The following is a 24,328-nucleotide window of genomic DNA, read 5'->3' as shown; positions in this document are numbered from 1 at the left end:
GGCGTCAGTGCTGGATGGGATAAAAGCAGCAGCAGCAGTATGGATGGCCGGGACTCAGGAGCCGGGGCTTACATAGGAGGGCAGTAGCAGGGGAAATCCCTTTACTTTCCACACTGCGGTGCTGAGCCCCGCCCCCTCTCTCCAGTGGCGTAACGGTAGAGGCGTCCAGCGCCAGCACTGATCTTGTATTCCCGGGTTTGAGCTGCTGCTGCTTCTCTGCCAGTGGACACTTTCCCTGAACCCGCAAACACCTGCTGGCGGGCCCTTCACCAAGGGCCAGTGGTATGTTAATATTAATAATATCTTGGGGATATATGTATGGATGTCATTTTGGGGACATACTGTATGTATGTATGTATGTATGCATGTATGTATGTATGCATGAGGGAGGCAGTGTATGTATGTATGTATTGTATGTCTGAGGGATGCAGTATGTATGTATGTATGTATGTATGTACTGTATGTATTATGGAGGCAGTGTATCTATGTATGAGATAGTCAGTCTATGCCGCCCCAGTCCTTTGTTAAATCCATGCCCGCATCTGTCCATCTATTCCCCCAATTTCTGTCTATCCATTTCCCCCATCTGTTTATACATGCCCCCATATGGTTCCGTGCCTATCTGTGCCCCTCCTGTCCATCATTCTGTCCATCTATGCCCCAACGTCCATCCTGTCTTGTAGTAATTTAATCTCTCCTCATTCCGCCCCTCTCTCTCTTACCCTGACACTCACTCCCCTCTCTGCCTAATATCTGCTACCCCCTCCTGCCCCGCATCTTTCCCCCCTCTCCCTGCCAACCATCCGCCCCCTTCTCCCTGCCCACCATCCACCCTCTGTCTGCCCACCATACACCCCTCTCTCTATGCCAAGCATCTGTCCTCCGCTCTTCCTACCTGCCATCTATTCATCCCCCTCTCCATCAACCATCCACCCACTGCCTGCAAACCACCCCCTCTCTCTGCCCACCATTTATAACCCCTCCCTCTTCTCAGCACCTGTCCTCCTTTCTCTGCCCAGCATCCGCCCACCCTCTCCCTACCCACCATCTGTCCCCTTCTCTCTGCCCATCCTCTTCCCCTCTCTCTGCCTAGCATCTCTCCCCCTCTCTCTCTGTACAGCATCTGTACCCACCTTCCAGCCCATCACCTGTCCCCCTCTCCCTGCCCAACATCTGTACCACCCTCTCTCTATCCAGCATCTGCCCCATGCTCAATCCCTAGAATCTATCTCCCCTCTCCCCACATCTGCCCCCCCTATCTCTGGCCAGCTTATACCCATATGCTTCCTACCCTGCCCATCATCTGCCCCCCTCCCCTTTACCTGCCCATTATCTGCCCTCTCCCCTGCATCTCTCCCCCACTTTCTCCTGCCTCTTCGCTCTTCACACTGTATGTCACTACTCATGTGGGTATTATGTGTATAAGGTGGGTTACTACTGTGGATTTGTGCTACGATATGATGCAATTGAATTGTCTTAAATATGGGAGGGAGGGTGCAATTATAAAGTTTCGCAGGAGGGCGCTGGACACCCTATCACCAGCCCTGAGTGACAGGATGCTTGTGTCCAAGGATGCAGGTTAGCTCATACTGAAGCTGAAGGCCTCTACTTGTTATTGATTCCTACTGTTGCATTACCATACCATACATTACCATACAGAGCTATCACAGCTGCTTCCATGGAAACAGTAGTGATGGCAACTTCAAGTATACAACAACAAAAAATCTGTGTACTGGTGACTGAAATATGTGTAATATGACATGCACTACATGGATAGATGTTGTTCACCCCACACAAGGATGCATCATAATAAGCATCAGAATCCAACCTCCAGCACAGTAATCTGTGCTCTAGCCAATAGTATTAGGTATCCACATATACTTTGAAACAAACCCATTTGTTGTGTTTAATAGAGATGAGTGAATTGTATACTGTATGTTAGATTGTCCCATGACACACACTGTAATTTGCTGAAAATTCTTATGAGTACCAAAAAAACCTCTTTGGAAAAGTTGAGTATACTACAGTAGGATGGAATCTGAATTATACACATAAGGCCTGATTCTGAGTTGTGTACATGAGGCCTGATTCTGAGTTGTGCACATGAGGCCTGATTCTGAGTTGTGCACATGAAGCCTGATTCTGAGTTTTGCACATGAGGTCTGATTCTGAGTTGTGCACATGAGGCCTGATTCTGAGTTGTGAACATGAGGCCTGATTCTGAGTTGTGTACATGAGGCCTGATTCTGAGTTTTTTCACATGAGGCCTGATTCTGAGTTTTGCACATGAGGCCTGATTCTGAGTTGTGCACATGAGGGCTGATTCTGAGTTGTCTGCATGAGGCCTGATTTTGAGTGGTGCACATTACGTTATACACAATAGACTTAATTTTAAGTTGAACTGATATCTGTTTTTTGGCAAAAATGAACAACACATATTAATAATAAAATATATATATATATATATATTTAGAGTAATGAAGAATACACTCTGTATTATTAATATTACTACTACTAGTACTACTACTACTACTACTACTACTACTACTACTACATTATATTGCTGCCATTAGAAGAGATGAATATTTAAGTAAGAGATGACGTGGATATTAACCCCTTGAGTGGTGGTTTTTTGTGGGGCCGGACAAACCTACCTGGCCAGGTTTGTCCGGCCCCAGAAAAAACCACCACAGAGTTGTGGGCCACCCCCCGCATCTCTCCCCCCCTCCAGTCGCTCTCCCTCCCCCTCATCTCTGCTCCAGCGCCATTCGCCGGATGTCCTGTGCCCTGCCACTGCCCCAGCCACCGATTATAGTAGGTGGCAGGCTCGGGATGTTCGGGGCGGCTGGGGAGGACTCGGGCGCCCAAAAATCTGAGTCCCCCCAAGCCGCGTTGAACATGCCCGAGCCTGCTGCCTGCTTATTACTAGAACTAATGGCAGCGGGGAGCAGGGGAGCTCCATCGTACAATTCGCTATGAATAGGTGAGGGGGATTGTTTGGAGGGGAGAGCAGCGCGGCCACTGGAGGGGTTCCCGGACAGGTGATGCGTCCGTGGTGCACACCTGGGGCGAAATGTAATAGGGTGCGATTTTTTAGACATGTGCGATTTTTGGTCAAAAACGGCCGAAATCGCACATTTTCCGAAAATCGCACATTTAATAGGTTGAAAATCGTGGTAAAAAATCGCACATTTTACCGCGAAATCGCACTTTTAGAAGTGCGATTTTTAGTCACATTTCAATTCGCATCAAGATGTTTTCCCATTATAAAGTATACAACTCGCAAATGTAATAGGGTGCGATTTTTGGTCAATGTTACCAAAAATCGCAAAAAAAATAGACCAGGTTCTGACAGGCGAATTTGACAGAACCATGCACAGATCATTGAGATCTGTGCATGGTTCTGTTAATAAAAATGTGTAAAAGTGTTTTTATAAAAAAAAAAACGGCGTGGGGTCCCCCCTCCTAAGCATAACCAGCCCCGGGCTCATTGAGCCGGACCTGGTTCCAAAAATACGGGGGAACAAAAAGCATAGGGGTCCCCCGTATTTCTGAAACCAGCCCCGGACTCTTGGACCGGTCCTGGTTCCAAAAATACGGGGGACAAAAAATCTGGGGGTCCCCCGTATTTTGAAACCAGCACCGGGCTCCAACAGCCCGCGGTGTCATGCCACAGCCGGGGGACACTTTTTATACAAGGTCCCCCGGCCAAAACATGAGCACCGTGGCTGGTCAGCCTTGGACGGGGTACCTGGAGGAGTGGGGACCCCCCCAATAAAGGGGTCCCCCCCCAGGCTTCACCCGTCCAGGGCTGAAGCCCGGGGCTGTCACCGGCGTCCGTGGCCAGTGGACGCCGGCCTGATAGGGTTAAATCCATCATACATATCATTACATTGCTTTTTACCGGCGAACTACAAGTGCCAGCAGACCTCCCCCGCATGCTGGGACTTGGAGAACCACAAGTCCCAGCATGCAGGGCATTAATGGGCCCGCTGGGACTTGTAGTCCACCTGTAAAAAGAATGTTTATAAAAAACACACACACAGAGAAGTACAAGTTTATTACACACACACACCTCAATTTTACACCAGCATACTTACCATTCCTGGATCCAGCGCTGGTCTGGCTGCTTTACAGCCGCCTCCCCCCGCACTGACAGGCAGCGGGGAGAATCGGCTTTCTCCGTTGCCTGTCACCGGCTTTCTCCGTAGCTTCTGTAGCTCTGTCCCAGTGCTACAGAGGCTGAGAGCGTGATTGGCTGAGCTACAGTATGCGTCTCCATGGAGACGCATAGCTCAGCAAATCAGGACTGAGCTATGCGTCTCCATGGAGACGCATACTGTAGCTCAGCCAATCACGCTCTCAGCCTCTGTAGCACTGGGACAGAGCTACAGAAGCTACGGAGAAAGCCGGTGACAGGCAACGGAGAAAGCGGTTCTCCCCACTGCCTGTCAGTGCGGGGGGAGCCGGCTGTAAAGCAGCCAGACCAGCGCTGGATCCAGGAATGGTAAGTAACGCTGGTGTAAAATTGAGGTGTGTGTGTGTAATAAACTTGTACTTCTCTGTGTGTGTGTTTTTTATAAACATTCTTTTTACAGGTGGACTACAAGTCCCAGCGGGCCCATTAATGCCCTGCATGCTGGGACTTGTGGTTCTCCAAGTCCCAGCATGCGGGGGAGGTCTGCTGGCACTTGTAGTTCGCCGGTAAAAAGCAATGTAATGATATGTATGATGGATTTAACCCTATCAGGCCGGCGTCCACTGGCCACGGACGCCGGTGACAGCCCCGGGCTTCAGCCCTGGACGGGTGAAGCCTGGGGGGGGGGGACCCCTTTATTGGGGGGGTCCCCACTCCTCCAGGTACCCCGTCCAAGGCTGACCAGCCACGGTGCTCATGTTTTGGCCGGGGGACCTTGTATAAAAAGTGTCCCCCGGCTGTGGCATGACACCGCGGGCTGTTGGAGCCCGGTGCTGGTTTCAAAATACGGGGGACCCCCAGATTTTTTGTCCCCCGTATTTTTGGAACCAGGACCGGTCCAAGAGTCCGGGGCTGGTTTCAGAAATACGGGGGACCCCTATGCCTTTTGTCCCCCCGTATTTTTGGAACCAGGTCCGGCTCAATGAGCCCGGGGCTGGTTATGCTTAGGAGGGGGGACCCCACGCCATTTTTTTTTTTACTTTTTTTTTTTAGCACAAAATCGCATTTATGAAAATGCGCACATTTTCATGACTGAAAATGCGCACATTTTCATGACTAAAAATCGCGGCAAATCGCATTTTTTGCCGCTAATTCGCATCTCATTACATATGCGAATTCGCGGCAAAAAACGCGATTTTTAAAGGTGCGATTTGGTGCGATTTTTTTTTAGTCTAAAAAAACGCACCCTATTACATTTCGCCCCTGGACACCACTGGCGCACATCTTCATTTTAGTGGTATGCCCAGAAATTTTCCGGGACAGCCCGCTGCGATAGGGCAGCTGAGCCCGGAAAATTTCCGGGCATACCACTGAAGTGGTTAATGGTATAAGGTGCCACAATTGATGTTACATAGTTACATAGATAAGGCTGAATAAAGACTTTTGTCCATATAGTTCATCCTGTGTTTTATTAGTTTATCCCTTGTTATATAGTATGTACTGAAATTTATAAAGACACATTTTGTTTCTTAATTGTACCCATGGATGTTTTTAACCAATAAATGTTTATCCAGCCTTATTTTAAACATATTTATTTTGTCTGCCGACACCACTTCTCCAGGCAAAGAGTTCCAAAGTTTGACTGCTCTGACCGTAAAGAAAGTTTTTCTTCCAAGGGAACAAAATCTTTTTTCTTCTAATCTAAACTCATGCCCTTGTGTCCTATATTCCTTTCTAGCAGAAAAAAGGGTGTTTGACAGTTTCTTATATTGGCCCTGATATATTTGTACATCTTGAGCATGTCACCCTTTAAACGTCTCTTCTCTACTGTGAATAGTCCCAATTTGCTTAATCTCTCCTCGTACCTTAAAGTGGTATGCCCGCAGCTGAGCCGGGAAAATCTCCGGCCATACCACCCAAGGTGTTATGGTACTTGTGTAGTTTCACGGCGCCAGCATGGTGCCACACTCTTCTTTGGATTTTGTCTAATTCTATTATGTCCTTTTTATAGTGTGGGGCCCAGAATTGTACTTCATATTCGAGGTGCGGTCTAACCAATGCTTTGTACAGTGGCATAATTACTTTTGAGTCCCTAGTTTCCATGCCCCTTTTAATACATGCTAGAATTTTGTTGGCCTTTTTTGTTTCTATATGACATTGAGCACTACACCCCAGTTTGTTATCTATTTGGACTCCTAGATCCTTTTCTAGGTGCCATATTGTAAATATGGCACACATTATAACAATACAACCTCACTATCCGCACCACATGTAGAGTGCCATATTGTAAATATGACACACATTATAACAATACAACCTCACAATCCGCACCACATGTAGAGTGCCATATTGTAAATACGGCACACATTATAACAGTACAACCCCACAATCAGCACCACATGTAGAGTGCCATATTGTAAATATGGCACACATTATAACAATACAACCTCACAATCAGCACCACATGTAGAGTGCCATATTGTAAATACGGCACTCATTATAACAGTACAACCCCACAACCAGCACCACAATTCTCAGTACATAATTCAGCAGAGATGTACTGAAGCAAAGGAGTTACCTGAATACTACTAGGGGCAGGCTGCCATTGGGAGAGATTAATAATTTACAGTATGAAGAGATGTGGGTATAGACAGTCACTGATTAGGAGAGAGCGGTTGTTGAATTTCAAGAGAAGAGAGTAGGAGGGAAGGTAGCCTTTCTAAAGGTAGTTTATAATCTAGGGGCAATTGACATCTGGGGCGAAATGTAAAAGGGTGCGAATTTGTAGACAAAAAAAAAAATCGCACCAAATCGCACCTTTTAAAAACCACATTTTTTGGCAAAAAAGTGTGATATGGTGCAATTTCGGGCGATTTTTAAGTCCTGAAAATGTGCGATTTTCAGTCATGAAAATCGGCGCATTTTCAGTACAGTGCGCTGTGTTGAAAAAAAAAAAAAAGAAAAAACGGCGTGCGGTCCCCCTCCTAAGCATAACCAGCCCCGGGCTCAAAAAGCCGGTGCTGGTATCATAAAAACAGAGGGACAAACAAATAGGGGTTCCCTTGATTTAATGAAACCAGCACCAGACTCAAGGTCCAGCGCTGGTTCCCAAAATACGGGGGACAAAATGACTAGGGGTCCCCCGTATTTTAAGAACCAGCACCAGACCCAACCAGCCAGCAGGGTAATGCCACAGCCGGGAGACACTTATTATATAAGGTCCCGCGGCCAAAGCATTATCCCCGTGGCTGGTCAGCATGGGCAGGGGTCCTGGGGAAGTGGGGACCCCCCCAATGAAGGGGTCCCCCCCTGCAGGACTTACCAGCCCATGCTGAAAGTCTGGGGCTGTCCCCGATGCCCCTGGGCGGTGGGCATTGGGCTGATGCAAAGTGTAAAAAAAAGAATAAAAACTATTGTCTTCTACTGTAGAACTATGAGTCCCAGCAAGCCTACCCCGCATGCTGGGACTTGGAGAACCACAAGTCCCAGCATGCGGGGCATTGAAGGGCCCGCTGGCACTTGTAGTTCTACAGTACAAAAAAATAGTTAAATAAAACACACTGACACCCTGAAAAATAAAAGTTTAATACATACATAACACACACATACTGATACTTACCTATCTTGAGCCCGTAGGTCAGTCCCTGGATCCTGGGTCCGGGGCTCCAGGGCAGAAGAGTCCGGTTCCGGGGCCTTGGTCCTGGTTCCGGGGCTGGTCCGGGTTCCTGGGCTCCAGGGCTGATGTCTCCGGGGTCCAGGATCCTAAGTAGTCCAAAAGGGTACCTAAGGAAGGAAATCCTACTCACCTGGTCCCCGGCGACGACCTCGGCATCTTCTCCGGCAGACGCGCTGCTCCCGGCTGGTACCCGCTCACAGACTGGAGAGGCGCAGAGATGTTTCATCTTCCGCGCCTCTCCTCAAAATGATTCTATTGGCCGCCTAGCGGCCAATCAGGAGCCGAGAAAGTCATTTTGGGAACCAGCGCTGGACCTTGAGCCTGGTGCTGGTTATGCTTAGGAGGGGGACCGCACGCCGTTTTTTTTTTTCTTTTTTTTTTTTTAACTATTTTTTTTACAACAGAACCATGCACAGATCTCAATGATCTGTGCATGTTTCTGACAAAATCGCCAGGCAAAACCTGGTCTATTTTTTTTGCGATTTTTAGTAACCTTTACTAAAAATCGCAACCCATTAAATATGTGAGTTCTATCCTTTTTAATGGGAAATCATCTGGATGCGATTTTTAGTCTAACTAAAAATCACACCTTTAAAAAATGTGATTTTTGCCGCAAATCTCACCCTATAAAATATGCGATTTTCAGGAAATGCCCGAAAACGGCATATTTTGCGAAAAAAAAAAAAAACTTGTCTCCAGAATGAATGTACAAAACTTTTATTAATAACCACGGTACTTGTATACTTTCAGAGTGCCAGCATGGCGCAGTGCGTCTGTGTCCCCTTGCGGGGCTCGCTGCGCTTGCCCGCGATGCGGGCTCGGTGGTTCGCTATGCTTGCAGAAATATCTAAAATCAACTCCATGCCAACGTGGATAGTAGGGGTACGAACTATCCACATCGGCATGGAGTTTACAGCCCTGCATGTGGACACAGACGCATGGTGCCATGCTGGCGTTGTGAAACTACACAAGTACCATAACCCCTTGGGTGGTATGGCCAGAAATTTTCCTGGCTCAGCTGTAGGCATACCACTGATATGCAGTAGGTGTATGCCAGTGGTGTCCAGGTGTGCACCACTGGTGAACCACCTCTAGAGGCCCCACCCCCATCGCTCCACCCTCTCCTGACATTTCCTCCAAGCCCCCCATCACCTCTGCTCTGGTGATCGAATGCCGGAGCTCCCCTGACCCCTGCCGTTTCCCAAGCTTCTGGCCGCCATTCACTTTACATGATGATTTAGTGATGAAGGCGGCAGGCTCAGGGATGTTCGGGGCAGCTCATGGGGGACTCAGGAGTGCTCAGGAGTTCAGGCGCCCGAGTCCTCCCGAGCCGCCGCGAACATCCCCAATCCTGCCACCTGAGGTCACTGCTGTGACTGGCGGCTGGAGCAGCGGTGGCAGGGGAGCTCAGCCTCCGGCATACAAACGCCGGAGCGAAGGTGAGGGGGGCTCCTACGATCTGTGGTGGGTTTTGCTGGACAAACCTGCCCTGGCAGATTTGTCCTGCCCCAGCAAAACCCACCTTTCAAGTGGTTAAAGAAACTTTTTAAATTAATCAATAAAAGTTTGTATTTTTATACACAATAGTTAGATTTAATGAGTTGTTGATTAGCCTATAAATACAATATATTCCAAAATACTTTTTTTCTGAGAGAACCTGAGATAGTGCCACCTTTGCTTTTTGATGGTTCAATGTACAAAAACTTTGTTTTTCACAACATTATATAAAATCACCTTCATTCTTTATGTATGATATGAAACATGCTATCAATGCATGCTGTGCTTAGAATTGGGTTCCAGACCCCAGATTGCTCATTTTGGTATACACATACTGTATTCTAATACAGGTTGAGTATTCGTTATCCGAAATGCACGAGCATTTTGGATAAGGGATTTTTCCGGATTTTGGAATATTTTTTGGTACTTGTGTAGTTTCATGGCACCACTGCCCTTGGATCACATTGAACTGCATACGATTTGCATGCGATACAGAAGAATAGAGATGCCCTCCACCAGATACAGTAGTAGCGCTAAAAAATAGATATTACTCCCCTGTTTACGGGCCCATGTCTGGGTTGAATCTGTTATAGGTATTGTTGTTGAATATGAAAGACAAAAAACAACGAAGAGCTTCGCCCCCGTGTAATACTGTTACGTCAAAACACACTATATAGGTCAGAGAATGATAAATAACTGATTGAGATGGGTAATATGATCGGGGGGTTCCCACTCTCGAAGCACTCACACTATTTAGAAATATTAAAGCGCATCACAATAAAACCAATCGACCTTATTCTGTATGGGTATTCAAATAAAGTCGGGGATTCCCCCTTTCCATGTACTCACTCTTTTACGACTTGAAAAAAGTGTATCATATGGTCTTTTTCTGTAAAATGAAACCAGATCTCCGCCAAGATAAAAACAGAATGGGTCCTTTATTTAAAGAAATATATAACTAAAAACATGAGCTAGGTAACTCATCTAAGGCTGGCTGACGTTCCTGAGGTCCAGATGGTAAGTTCAACAGGGCCCCGTAAGTGGTCCCTCTGGTGGCTGTCTGGTTGCCCTGATGAGTTTGGCTGCTCCTATAAAAGTCACTACCAACGCATTTCAATCTCTGTTCGAGATATTTTTCAAGATTTGCATGCAATGCGATTTAGCACTCCCCCACTATCTACTTCAGCCCGAAGCGTGGAGAGCGCATGTGGTACGCATCCTCCCGACATGCTCATACCCCCACTATCCACATCAGTGTGGAGTGGACATTATAAAGTGTGGCAAGCGCAGCGAGCCACCAAGCCCGAAGCATGGCTAGCGCATGTGGAAAAGAAGCCCGAAGCATGGAGAGTGGACGAGGATTACTTGACGCATATTCCATGTCCCCTTTGCATACAATGCAATCTGCGGGCAGTGGCGCCATGAAACTACACAAGTACCTATTTTTTTTCATGACTTACCTAGTCACCTGGTGGTGACCAGGTAAGTTCCATCGACATCCACTGTGTCCCCAGATGTCCATAGTGGCCTTCAGGAACCTCTTCGGTGGCATATCTGGTCCCAGGGATGCATTGTGGAAGTGCGCGGGCACTCCGGTGAAATCATCGGCACGTCATCGCACTCGCGCAATGCACCCCTGGGACTGGAGATGCCTCTGAAGAGGATCCTGAAGGCCGCTTTGGAAACTGGGGTACACAGTGGATATAAAGGGAACATCTGGACACCACCAGGTGACCAGGTAAGTATGGAAAAAAAAAAATAGATATTTGTGTAGTTTCATGGCTCCACTGCCTGCGGATTGCATTGTCAAAATATAACAATTTGACAATTTTCTAAATTTAACAAAAATCATTTACAAAAAGTTATTAATTTAGTAAAAAAGGCTGTCCAAAATGCAATTTCTTGCAATGTGAAAATTAGTTTGTGTGCAAATCATACTGTAAATCTAGCAACAATTGTTTAGCTGCCTGAAAAAAATGTAGCTACTCCATTATTTTTGGGCTAGTACTTGTAAAATAAATGGAGGGGGAAATAAAGAAAGGGATATAACTGAATAATTGTCCATTTTAATTTTATAGACAATGAAAATTGTGTCAAATGCTCCGACACTGAATGGCCAAATGATGCAAAAAACATCTGTATTTCCAAAGCACAAGAGTTTCTCTCATATGAACTGAACTTTATAACTTTGATTTTCTCTGGCATAACTATATTATTTTCTGTTCTAATTATCTTCATATTTGGAATATTTATCTTCTTCCGGAACAACCAGATTGTCAGAGCCAATAACCAGAACCTCAGCTTTGTTCTCCTCGTCTCTCTAGAGTTCAGTGTACTCTGTGTATTTCTCTTCCTTGGTCGCCCAGTGGATATAACCTGCATACTGCGACAGATCTGCTTTGGAGTCATATTTACTATCGCTGTGTCCTCAGTCCTGGCCAAGACTATAATGGTTTGCATCGCTTTTAAGGCCACAAGACCTGGAAGTTACTGGAGAAGATGGATGGGAGTCAAACTACCAAATTCCTTAGTGGTGATCTGCTCATCTGTCCAGGTCCTGAATGGTGTCATCTGGTTGTCAGTTTCTCCTCCTTATCTAGAGTATAACATGGACACATATCCTGGGACTATCATCATCCAATGTAATGAGGGTTCTGTGCTGGCCTTTTATTTCATGTTGGGTTACATGGGATTCCTGGCAGCTGTGAGCTTTGTTCTGGCTTTCATGGTGAGGACATTACCGGACATCTATAATGAGGCCAAGTACATCACCTTCAGCATGATGGTGTTCTGCAGTGTGTGGGTCTGTGCCATCCCTGCCTATCTGAGCAGTAAGGGGAAACATATGGTCATTGTAGAGGTATTTGCTATATTAGCCTCATGCATAGGGATATTAGGCTGTATGTTTTTGCCCAAATGCTATAATATACTGATGAGACATCAGATGACCAGCAAAAAAAAACTTTTTTTGCAGGGATAAGAAAAGCTCTTTATAATTTTCAATGATTGTCATTAATAGATCTTTACTTGTGTTTAGCTTACATATATAAGTACTGTAGACTATATCCCATTACTGCACATTGCTGTCCTATTACCAGTCATTGCACTGCACTGGTTCCCTATGACACTCAAAATCAAATTCAAGCTTCTCACCCTCAAATGTCTTAATCACGCCATTTGTTACTGATGTCCAGCCTATTATCCCCACAGCAATTAATTGTACAAATCAGGTGCAAAATAATAACATAATTAGTGGGATGCCTGTAAACTTCTATTTAGTTTCAATATTAAAGAGTACTTTTAACTATGCAGCTCTAAAGAATGATACTGGAGATCGATATATCCGAAATAGACTCAATTAAAGAGAGCGCATTTATACCAGTTCTTTTATAAAAACTTATTTGTAAAATCTCATCTTCTATATAATAAGTTGAAGAGTCTGTGTGCGTGCGTGTGTGTGTGTGCGTGTCCGACACATTGCGGACACACTGTTGCACTCAGAGACACCAAATTCAGCAACAAGATACCTCTGGACCCGGTGGTGTGCACCTCGAAGCCATTTTTGGGAAATTTCACTTAGAAATTTAAAAAACACCAAGTTGTAATTCTCCTTCATTGATGTTCTGGGGAAAAGATCGATGATATGGGAAACCGTTTGCGAAGGAACAACTCCACACCTGATTTTATTGCTGACATTGAGTATGAATGACACATTCTAACATTATGGTGAAGGCTTTAAACAATTCGGAAATAATTGAGGATATACATAGACCACACAACACACACACAAACACATTGTACACGCGCACACACACACACAGTACACCACATACGCACACATAGCACACAACACACACATTTATACGTAGAGCAAATCACACACTTACACATTGGACAGATACACACACAACCCACCACATACAGTACAATACAAATCCATACACACTACAACACACACCCCAAAACAGTACAACAAACACACAGAACACACACACTTAAACATTGCCAGGATACGCAAAGCACACTACACACACATATATACGTAGCACACATCACAAACTTACACATTCGGCAGATACACACAACACAACACTCACAGTACAACACACACCCACATTCACTACAACACACACCCAAAAACAGTACAATACACAAAACACACACTTAAACATTGCACAGATACACACAGCACACTACACACACACACAGATTTATACATAGCACACCTTACGCACTTACACATAGGGCAGATTCACACAACACACACACATAACATACCTCTAACAGCACAACACACACCCACATTCACCACACACCCAAAAAACAGTACGACACACACAAAACACACACTTAAACATTGCACAGATACACAAAGACACAACACACACATACTGTATATACGTAGCACACCTCACACACTTACGCATTGGACAGATACATACAATACAACACACACAACCACATACACTACAACACACGCACAAAAACAGTACAATACACACACACAAACACATAAAAAATAATTTGCCGCTTATTTAACCGTCTGTACCGGCAAATAAAAACTGTACCTAATGTACCGTTTCTACTTTGTTTCCCATATCTGTCTCTCCAGTCCTCCAGCCTGTCAATGCGCTCCCCGGCCAGTTGCACTGATAAATCTTTGTCCTGGCCAATGCACCCATTGATCAATACAAAGTGGTTACACTGCACTCACCCTGTTAGTCAGTTGGATATCAGGCACTGCTCTGCCTTAAGGGTTTCCCAGACTCTTTTCGTTCATAGATAAAGTTTGGTCGATGGGCATGAGCGCTGCATGCATTTGTTTGAATGTTATGAGTGTAAGAAGTTGAAGAATAAGACTGAGATGAAGATTTGTCACGTTATAGTGTACAATTTACTCAATAAATCGTGAAAAAAAATGTGTACATAGAAGTACAGTACAATCAAGAAATGAAAGTAGGATTAAAAAATAAATTCTGATTCAAACTGATAATTGTTTGGATGGCGGTGGGTTGCGTAACAAAGGTAACAAGGTGGAGGGGGTATGGATATTGTGGGCATAATTGGTGTTTGGTAGACCTACAGGATTGTAAAGGGTCCCTAAAAGACCACCTGGACCCCAATTGGGAATCCCCTATGGTGACACTGTGACAGTGACACTGTAGTGAAAATCCCATCAATTGAGGGCCCCCTGTAGGTGTAACAAACACCAATTATGCCCACAACATCCATACCCCCACCTATAGATTTGTTTCACAACCCACCCCATCCAAACAATTCAGTTTGAATCAGAACTTATTTTTTAATCCTACTTTCATTTCTTGATTGTACTTCTATGTACACTTACATTTTTTTCACGATTTATTGAGTAAATTGTACACTTTGTAACATGGCAATTCTTTTTCTCAGTCTTATTCTTCAACTTCTTAAACTCCAAACCTTATCAATGCATCCATTGATGATTGTGATGGCTGGATCAGTGGATTGGCCCAGCGGGTGTAGGGAAAAATTTGGCCCATTGCACCCATTCCCAGTGGTGCATTACAGTGGTGCGGATAGTGTGCGTCGCGTCATGACATCATGTGGCCAGCTCCCACACTCAGGGGCTGCCCCACTGTTTGGTAGAGATGCTCGGTGCATGTGCTTTACAGATACCCAGACCTCAGAGACTGCTGCAGGCAGGTTCGGTGAGGGGAGTGGCAGTGGCAGGGAGCAGTGAATTTTTAATTAATTATGGCACGGTAAGTAACGCCCACCCTGGACCCCACGCACTCAGCGCCTGTAATTACACACCCTAGAAACTGTACCATTGAAAGTATAGAAATTGAGGTGTGGACATGTCCCTTTCTGATTTTGTACCGATTTCTGACCCTCAGATGTTGGAGGATATGTCATACAGTAGGTGCTAAATCTCAGGAGTGGATGTGGAATTCATCAACACATACAAGTTTTCAACTCAGGAGCGTTGTGTTTCAAACAACAACACCACACCTGATTTCATTGCCATCATTGAGTATCAATGCAAACACATTCTAACATTATGGTGGAATCTATAACCAATTTCAATCTTAGGTCTTTGTCACAGCATACTGTAAGATGACATTTTTCAGCAATTTTGGAAATAAAGAAACCCCAAGGTTTTCCCGGGCAACGCCGGGCGGGTCAGCTAGTCTATATAATAAGTTGAAGAGTCTGTGTGCGTGTGTGTGCGTGTCCGTCGCATTGCGGACACACCGTGGCACTCAGAGACACCAAATTTGGCAACAAGATACCTCTGGACCCGGTGGTGTGCACCTCCAAGCCGTTTTTGGGAAATTAATTTGCCTTCATTGATGATCTGGGGACAAGATCGACGATCTGGGAAACCGTTGATAAAGGAACAACTCCACACCTGATTTCATTGCTGTCATTGAGTATGAATGACACATTGTAACATTATGGTGAAGGCTTTAATCAATTAGGAAATAATTGAGGATACACATAGACCAGGCATAACACACACACGTACACATTGTACCACACATAACGCACACACACAGTACACCACATACGCACACATAGCACACAACACACACATTTATACGTAGAGCACCTCACACACTTACACATTGGACAGATACACACACACAACACACCACATTCAGTACAATACAAATCCATACACACTACAACACACACCCAAAAACAGTACAACAAACACACAGAACACACACACTTAAACATTGCCAGGATACGCAAAGCACACTACACACACATATATACGTAGCACACATCACAAACTTACACATTCGGCAGATACACACAACACAACACTCACAGTACAACACACACCCACATTCACTACAACACACACCCAAAAACAATACAATACACAAAACACACACTTAAACATTGCACAGATACACACAGCACACTACACACACACACACACACACAGATTTATACATAGTACACCTTACGCACTTACACATAGGGCAGATACACACAACACACACACATAACATACCTCTAACAGCACAACACACACCCACATTCACCACACACACCCAAAAAACAGTACAACACACACAAAACACACACTTAAACATTGCACAGATACACAAAGACACAACACACACATACTGTATATACGTAGCACACCTCACAGCCCGCACTAGGGGTGGTATTTAGGTAAAGCTCCAGAAGAAGAGGGATATGGGGGGGGTAAAGCTTCTAGGTATGCCTTATTGGGGAGGTTATACAGGGAGGGGGGAGGTGGGGGGTGTACGTTTCATGTTGTGTGTCTTGTTAGTATCTGTCTGCAAAGGGAGGGGGAGGAGGGGGGGATGCGAGAGGAGGGAGAAATAATCAGTGAACTGTCTCAGTTGTCTGGTCTTTGATATTTTTGTTAAAATGAGTTATGGTTAGAATTTTGACCTGGAACTGTAGAGGCCTCAGTGATAAAGTTAAGCGGTCTCTTGTTCTTAGTCAATGTAAACACTTGGGAGCAGAGATAATATGTTTACAGGAGACACACCTATATGGGGAAAAACAACTATCACTTAGGCGCCCATGGTTGCAGAAGGCATATCATGCTATGTTTACAAATGCATCACGAGGTGTGTCGGTATTAATTAAAAAATCATTGGCATTTGAACCAATATCAGTGGAGATCGATCAGTATGGGAGATATGTTTTTTGGAGTGCCTGGTAAATGCGGTGAGACTCAACATCCTGGCCATTTATATACCTCCTCCATTTAAATTGGAGGTGATATATAAGGCAATGGACTTTATTGCAGCCAGGCCAGATAATGGCTACGTGTGTCTTGGGGATTTCAACATGGTGATGGACCATAAGGTAGATATATGGTCACCTAGAACTGCTAATATTGCTGGCTATACAAAGTTTGCCAAAATTGTATCTGAATTGGGCTGGATCGATGCTTGGAGGGTTAAATTTCCAGAGAGAAGTCAATTTTCTTGTTATTCCCCCTCTTATAATAACTTTTCAAGAATTGATTTAGCTTTTGTTCCCAAAGACTATGTCAACAGGATCTCTGAGATTGAATATCATGCTAGAGGTATCTCTGATCACGCTCCACTAGTTATCCAGTACGATACTGAGTCTCCTCGTGGTAATTCCTATTGGAAGTTTTGGCCTGGATGGCTGATGAAGCTGGATCTAGATCTAATTAGGGTAGAGATGGACGGATATTTTGGTATCAATGTCGATTCAGCGAACCCAATCATTGTATGGGATTCATTTAAAGCATTTATAAGGGGTATTCTAATAAAAGAGACTGTCCAGATAAAAAGATCAATATACGCAGTAGAGTTGTCCCTGGAAAATAATATGTTGACTCTAGAACAAAAGTTTTTATTAGACAGAGCTGAGGTCAGTAGACAGGAATGGTTAAGTGCGCAAAAAGCCTGGATTTGTCATCTACAGGATATGGCCAAGTACAGATTATTGAAAAATTCCCATAGAAGTTACTTGCATGGCGATAAGGCGGGGAAATTGCTGGCTTATATGTCAAAGCTAGAAAGGCCAGCTAACACGATAGTGAGTTTAAAAACAGATGCTGGGGAAATTATAACTGAAACACCCAAGATAGCAGACAGGCTGGCCTCATACTTTAAAGAAATATACCAGTCCAAGATAAAAGTCAATGGGATAGAATGTAAAAATTATATTCTAGGTATAGATCTGCCCAAACTGTCGCTGGAGGCATCCGCGATACTTGAGCAGCCAATTACCAATGAGGAAGTAGTATTCGCATTAAAGAACCTTTCGGGGGGAAAGGCACCAGGTGCTGACGGCCTCCCGGTAGAGTTGTACAGGGTTTTTTCTGACATATTGGCCCCAAGACTTGTATATCTTTATCAGTCGGTGGAAGAAGAGGCAAGGCTTTCCCAATCCATGTCAGAGGCAGTCATTATTGTGATTTTGAAGAAAGGAAAAGACCCGCTTAAGGTAGAGTCTTATAGACCTATTTCCTTACGTACAGTTGACGAAAAAATTTATGCCGCTATATTAGCAAGAAGACTGAATTCAGTCTTAAATGAATTAGTGCACCCAGATCAGACGGGCTTTAGACCTGGACAATCAACTGCTATTAATCTACGGAGGGTCTTTTCCTTTTTACAGTGCGGTACTAGAGATGATTCCGATCTCGCCGTAGCTTCTTTCGATACTCAGAAGGCCTTTGATTCAGTGGAGTGGCTATACTTAAGAACTGTATTAGAGGCCTTCGGATTTGGGCAAGGGTTCATTAACAGAGTTTTCTCTATTTATCACTCTCCAACTGCACGGATATCTGTTAATGGCTATACAACTGACCCTTTCCCGCTTACCCGCGGTACTAGGCAGGGCTGTCCCCTCTCCCCCACCCTGTTCGCACTGGCAATTGAGCCTTTGGCTTGTAGACTGAGGGGAATTTTATGTAGTGCGGATAGGTTGGGGGACGGTGTGGACGGCCTTGTTTCTTTGTATGCGGATGACATTTTAGTTGGTACAACAAATTATAGTAGGGACCTCCCTAGAATACTAAATGCTATTCAGGAATTTGGAAAATATTCGGGGTTAGTGATAAATAGAGACAAATCTCATATATTAATTGGCCCCGGTAGGAGTAGACCTAACGTTATTGTCGGAATTCCGGTAGTAGAGCACTGTACATATCTGGGGGTGGTAATAGCCACAGACCCTAAAGGATACATTGCCCATAATTTAACACCCCTGATGGTAGAAATAAAAGACCGATGTAACAACTGGATGAAGCTCCCCCTAACTAATATAGGTAGAGTAAACTTGATAAAAATGATTATCTTACCTAAAATTCTATATATATTGCATCACTCCCCTATTTATATCCCTAGTTCATTCTTTAAGAAACTTAATGGTATATTGGCTTCGCTTATTTGGAAAAATAAAACTCCAAGGATCAAATGGGAGACACTTACTAGACCAAAAGATAAAGGGGGCTGGGCTCTACCTAATTTTAAGAATTACTATTTTGCTGCCCAGATGACACACCTGAGGGAATGGGTTAGTAGTGACCACCAAACAAAAGAACTATTGAGACTGATTGAGTCTTTCTATCCTGGCTATACTCCTACACAGGTGATTCAATGGGGACGAACCAGAAAGAAAAATCCATATATAATAAATCAAGCCATAAAAATATGGAAGGGGTGTTCGGAGATATGCTGCTATGAGGGGATAGATCCAGAAGTATCGATATTCTGTCTGGAACCATTGAGTAAACCGGAGTTTCAGAGTACCAGAATTAAAATGAACGAATTGGGAATAAATCAGCTGGGTCAAGTGGTTTCATATAATAAAGTTAAACCCTTTAGTATACTTCAGGAAGAATTTGGGGCGACGTCTAATATCCTTTTGTATTACTACCAGATTAAAGGGGTGTTAATGGAATATTTTAAACACGAGAGGAGAGTCATCCAGGATAATCCTGTTAAAATTCTGATTAGGGAAAGTAGTCAAAAAAATGTCTATCAAGATTCTATAGATATATAATGGATTTAACTCAGCAGGATCAATTGATAGGCCTTCTGAATAAGTGGCGAGGGGATATCCCCGATATAGCGCTAGCTGATTGGGAGAAATCTCTTAAGAATATTACTGATTCTACACACTCTATTCGAGTTCAACAGATACAGTACAACATAGCCCATCGAATTTATTACACACCGGAGACTATTAGTAAATTCTCTAAGCAGAATCCTGATAAATGTCCAAAATGTCAAGGGATGAAGTGTAACTTTTTTCATTTAGTATGGCAATGTCCGGAAATACAAAAATTTTGGAGCCATGTCAATAATATAATGCATGGTCTGGGTTTACTCCCTAAGGATCCGATCCCCTCATGTTTAATCCTGGGTATACATTTCCCCAATGTATTATCAAACAGTGATAGTCGGTTGGCCGTGATTCTTTTATCCTTGGCAAAAGTATGCATTGCTAGGTTGTGGTTAGATATAAGAGCCCCAGATATGAAAGAATGGATCAGTCTGGTGAATTATATTTTTAAGAACGAAAGGGAGGTATATTTGTATAAGTAGAGTATGGAAAACTTTTATAAAATTTGGGCTAATTGGTATCACTCAAAATATTATAAATAATTGAAAATGTATACTATTTTTTTGATAAAGAAAAAATTTAGTTCACAGTTAATTCTGAAATAAAGTTGTATAATTAATGCACAGTTAATAGTTAATAATAATGAACTGAGGTTTAAGCACTGAATACGTATTGATGAATTTTTTGTTTTTTACTTATTTATTTTTATGTTATAATATTTCAATATGAAAATTGCACTAATATGTAGCACAGGTGGAAAAGAATTTTTTTATGTATGAAATTTTTATTTTTATCCTCTTTTCCCTCTCTTCATTTCCAATAGTGCTCCCTTTGTGGTTGTCTTCTTTTCCTTTTTTTTCTCTCTGTTTGTTTTTTTTATCTTTTTGAGTTTTTCTCTCCTTTCTTCTCCCCTCTCCCCCTCCATCCCTTTTATGTCCCGGGTGCAGCCCTAAATCGAGCCTTGAGCTGCCCGGGAGATAATGAATAATGCAGACATGTAGTATGTGTTTTCTAAAAAAAAAAAAAAAAAAAAAAAAAAACATACCTCTAACAGCACAACACACACCCACATTCACCACACACACCCAAAAAACAGTACAACACACACAAAACACACACTTAAACATTGCACAGATACACAACGACACAACACACACATACTGTATATACGTAGCACACCTCACACACTTACGCATTGGACAGATACATACAATACAACACACAGAACCACATACACTACAACACACGCACAAAAACAGTACAATACACACACACAAACACATAAAAAATAATTTGCCGCTTATTTAACCGTCTGTACCGGCAAATAAAAACTGTACCTAATGTACCTGTCACGGTCTCAGGTACATCACGCTGGTCACCAGGCCGGGGATTGGCTAGACCTGACACAGGGGTGCGGAGTCTTACCACGCCATAGGTGTTCACCAGTGACCCCTCCAGTTGGGATTTGGGCTTTGCTGCTATGGACATGCCGGTCGCGGTCCCCTGAGCAGGTTCCCCATGTGGCACTGGTAACCCCTTGGAAACAGGTAGCGTGGATTCAGGATTATGCGTAGTCATCTTAGCCGGGTCGTACACTGGTATGTCACGGAGCACAGTACACAAGGGTCAGACAGGAGAATAGTCAGAAGGCAAGCCGAGGTCGTCCACTGGTAATCACTGGGTACTGTACACGAGGATCAGGCAGGAGAGTGGTCAGGAGGCAGGCTGAGGTCATACACATGTAACCCACGATTCACGGTACACAGGGATTAAGCCGAAGGATAGTCAGGAAGCAAGCCGAAGTCAGTATCTGGTGATCAGGAATACAGTGAAGTACAAGGGACGCTGAAGCAGGTTGTGAGCCTATACTCTGGCAGCCTCTGTCTGCCAGAGACTGCCTTTTTATAGGAAGCACAGGGAGCTAATTACTCACAGGTGCCCTAATCAATGAAGGCTGAGCATGGTCAGTTCACACTGAACTCTCCTGCAGGAGAGAGTTACCAGGTGTTGCAACTAATCAGCAGAGCTCAGATCACACAGACTTTCCTGCAGCATGGAGTGGATCAGAAGCTGAAATCAGCATGCAGACTTTAACCACACAGAGCTGTCAGCAGCAATAGACAGAGCCAGCAGGATTTTGCACGCAGGTAACACTGAATGCTACATATTGTGACATTACCCCCCCCCCTCTAGGGGTGGGCTCCGAACACCCCACAAGAAAATTTTCAAGGTCGTCTACGGTGCTTCTTCTTTTTGGAAGACTGTTTGGATTTCGTTGATTGATGTGTGACCTTTGGCTTTACAAAACGGGCAGTAGATAATATTGGACGTCCCAGAAAAGGAGTGACATCATGATCCGAGCCGCACTCTGAACTTGAATCCTGGTCCATGGTCCGTGTAGGGAGTTCATGAGGATCCACCATCAACCTGGAAGAACCTACACATATAACTCCACCTCTTAAATTCAAGGAATCGGGTCTCAAAAAATTTTTGGGAGATGCTCTGGGAATTTTAGAATGTAGTCTAGCTGACTCACCACTCTGACTGACCTCAGGTGCGGCAAGGATAGACCTCTCACCAGGAGTCTTGGGTCCAAATCTTTCAACCACAGCCCTGGAAAAAGAAATTAGGTCTTTTAGTCGGGGGTCATGAGTCTCAATGAGTGTACTAACCCACTCCATGGCTTCTCCCCTGAATGACAACACTAAGTATTTGACAATGTTTGCCAAATTAACCCCGGAGAATGGATCAGAGTTCATAGCATCTAAATAATAGTCTGCTAGGGCTTGGAAATGGGTGAGATCTCCATCAAATTGGACAAACTGAGGCTCTTTAAATGAATCCAATTGAACTGGATCCTCCTGGAAAATGGACTTGGAGGACAGTTTGGGTAGAGCAGGGACTCCCAGCAACACAGGCAAATCTTCTTGAATGGCAGGCATTGGAACTTTAGAGACCATGGAGGCACTGGATACAGGCCCGGAGGCCACGGAGACTGGCCCGGAGGCCACGGAGACTGGCCAGGAGGCCACGGAGACTGGCCCGGAGGCACACAAATCCTCATGCCCGGAGGCAAGGGCAGATAGGTCCTCATGCCCGGAGGCAAGGGCAGATAGGTCCTCATGCCCGGAGGCAAGGGCAGATAGGTCCTCATGCCCGGAGGCAAGGGCAGATAGGTCCTCATGCCCGGAGGCAAGGGCAGATGGGTCCTCATGCCCGAAGGCAAGGGCAGATGGGTCCTCATGCCCGAAGGCAAGGGCAGATGGATCTCTACTGGAAGTGACACACTCGGAACTCCCGTCTGGAGTGAAGGACTCGGAACCCCCATCTGGGGTGATTGGCTTGGAACCCCCATCTGGGGTGATTAACTCGGAATCCCCATCTGGGGTGATTAACTGGGGACACCCTTCTTGGGTGCTTAACTCGGAACCCCCTCCTGGGGTGACGGACTCGGAACCCCCACCTGGGGTAACGGACTCGGAACCCCCACCTGGGGTGATAAACTCGGAACCCCCACTTGGGGTGATAAACTCGGAACCCCCCCTTGGGGTGATAGATTCGGAACCCCCACTTGGGGTGACATACAGAGCCCCTTCTTGAGGCAAAGTGCTCGGTGGCCCTACTTGGGAAGCCACACTTAGAGACTCCTCTTTGGGTGTGACGTCCAGAGGGTCCTTTTGGGGTGCAACACTCGGAGATTCCTCTTTGGGTAATGAATTCAGAAGCCCTTTTCGGGGTACCACCTTCAGAGACACCTCTTGGGATGCAGTGCTCAGGAAACCCACCTGGGGCGCAATGCTCAGAGACCCTGTTTGGGGTGTGGTACTCTGAGACCCTGCTTGGAGCCTGACAGTCTGAGACCCCTCCTGGTGCACGACACTCTGAACCCCTTTCTGTGGCTTGAAGCTTTGAGAACCCTCCTGGGAAATTACCCTCCGAGACCTCTTCTGAGGTGAAGTACTCTGAAACCCTTCTTGGGGCTTGTCACTCTGAGACCCCTCTCGGAACTCAACACTGGGGAATTCCCTTTGGAGTACAGCACTTTGGTGCCCTTCCTGGGACTTAACACTAGGAAGCCCCTCTTCGGGCAAGACACTAGGAAGCTCCTCCTGGAGCACATTACTCAGAAGCCCCTTCTTGGGCTGGACTGACAGGACCCCATCTTTGGGTTTGATACTCCCCTCCTGGGGCTTGTAACCATGAACCCCCTCCTGGGACTGGATCTGGGCTATACAGTTCTTCAAAGAAATTTTGGTCCTAGGACCCCAGTTGTAACCATAGGATTCCCTCTGGGTTAGAACAGAATCTACTGCTCTATTTCGGGTCCCACGTAGGGAACAATCCCCGATGAAATGATCCTGGGCTCCACAATAAAAGCATAGGCTGAGGGATCTACGCCGCTGGCACTCCTCATCAGACAACTGGGGACGAGGATG

At 45.0% G+C, this 24,328-nt stretch overlaps 1 protein-coding gene across 1 annotated transcript in view; it reads left to right on the top strand.

Annotated features, from left to right (window-relative positions):
• The window catches only part of LOC146025697 (vomeronasal type-2 receptor 26-like), a 184,499-nt gene extending 171,779 nt beyond the window's left edge, over positions 1-12,720 (top strand). The window contains exon 3 of the mRNA XM_083155705.1: positions 11,390-12,720. Within this exon, the coding sequence (XP_083011831.1) occupies positions 11,390-12,291 (902 nt within the window). The 3' untranslated portion in view covers positions 12,292-12,720. The remainder of the gene's footprint in view (positions 1-11,389) is intronic.
• Positions 12,721-24,328: the final 11,608 nt, after the last annotated feature.

The sequence above is a fragment of the Crinia signifera genome, chromosome 1, assembly GCF_055691185.1.
Source record: "Crinia signifera chromosome 1, ASM5569118v1, whole genome shotgun sequence".
NCBI classification, from domain to species: domain Eukaryota; kingdom Metazoa; phylum Chordata; class Amphibia; order Anura; family Myobatrachidae; genus Crinia; species Crinia signifera.
Note: the sequence above shows the minus strand (reverse complement) of the source record. Positions and strands in the feature narration are given on the sequence as shown.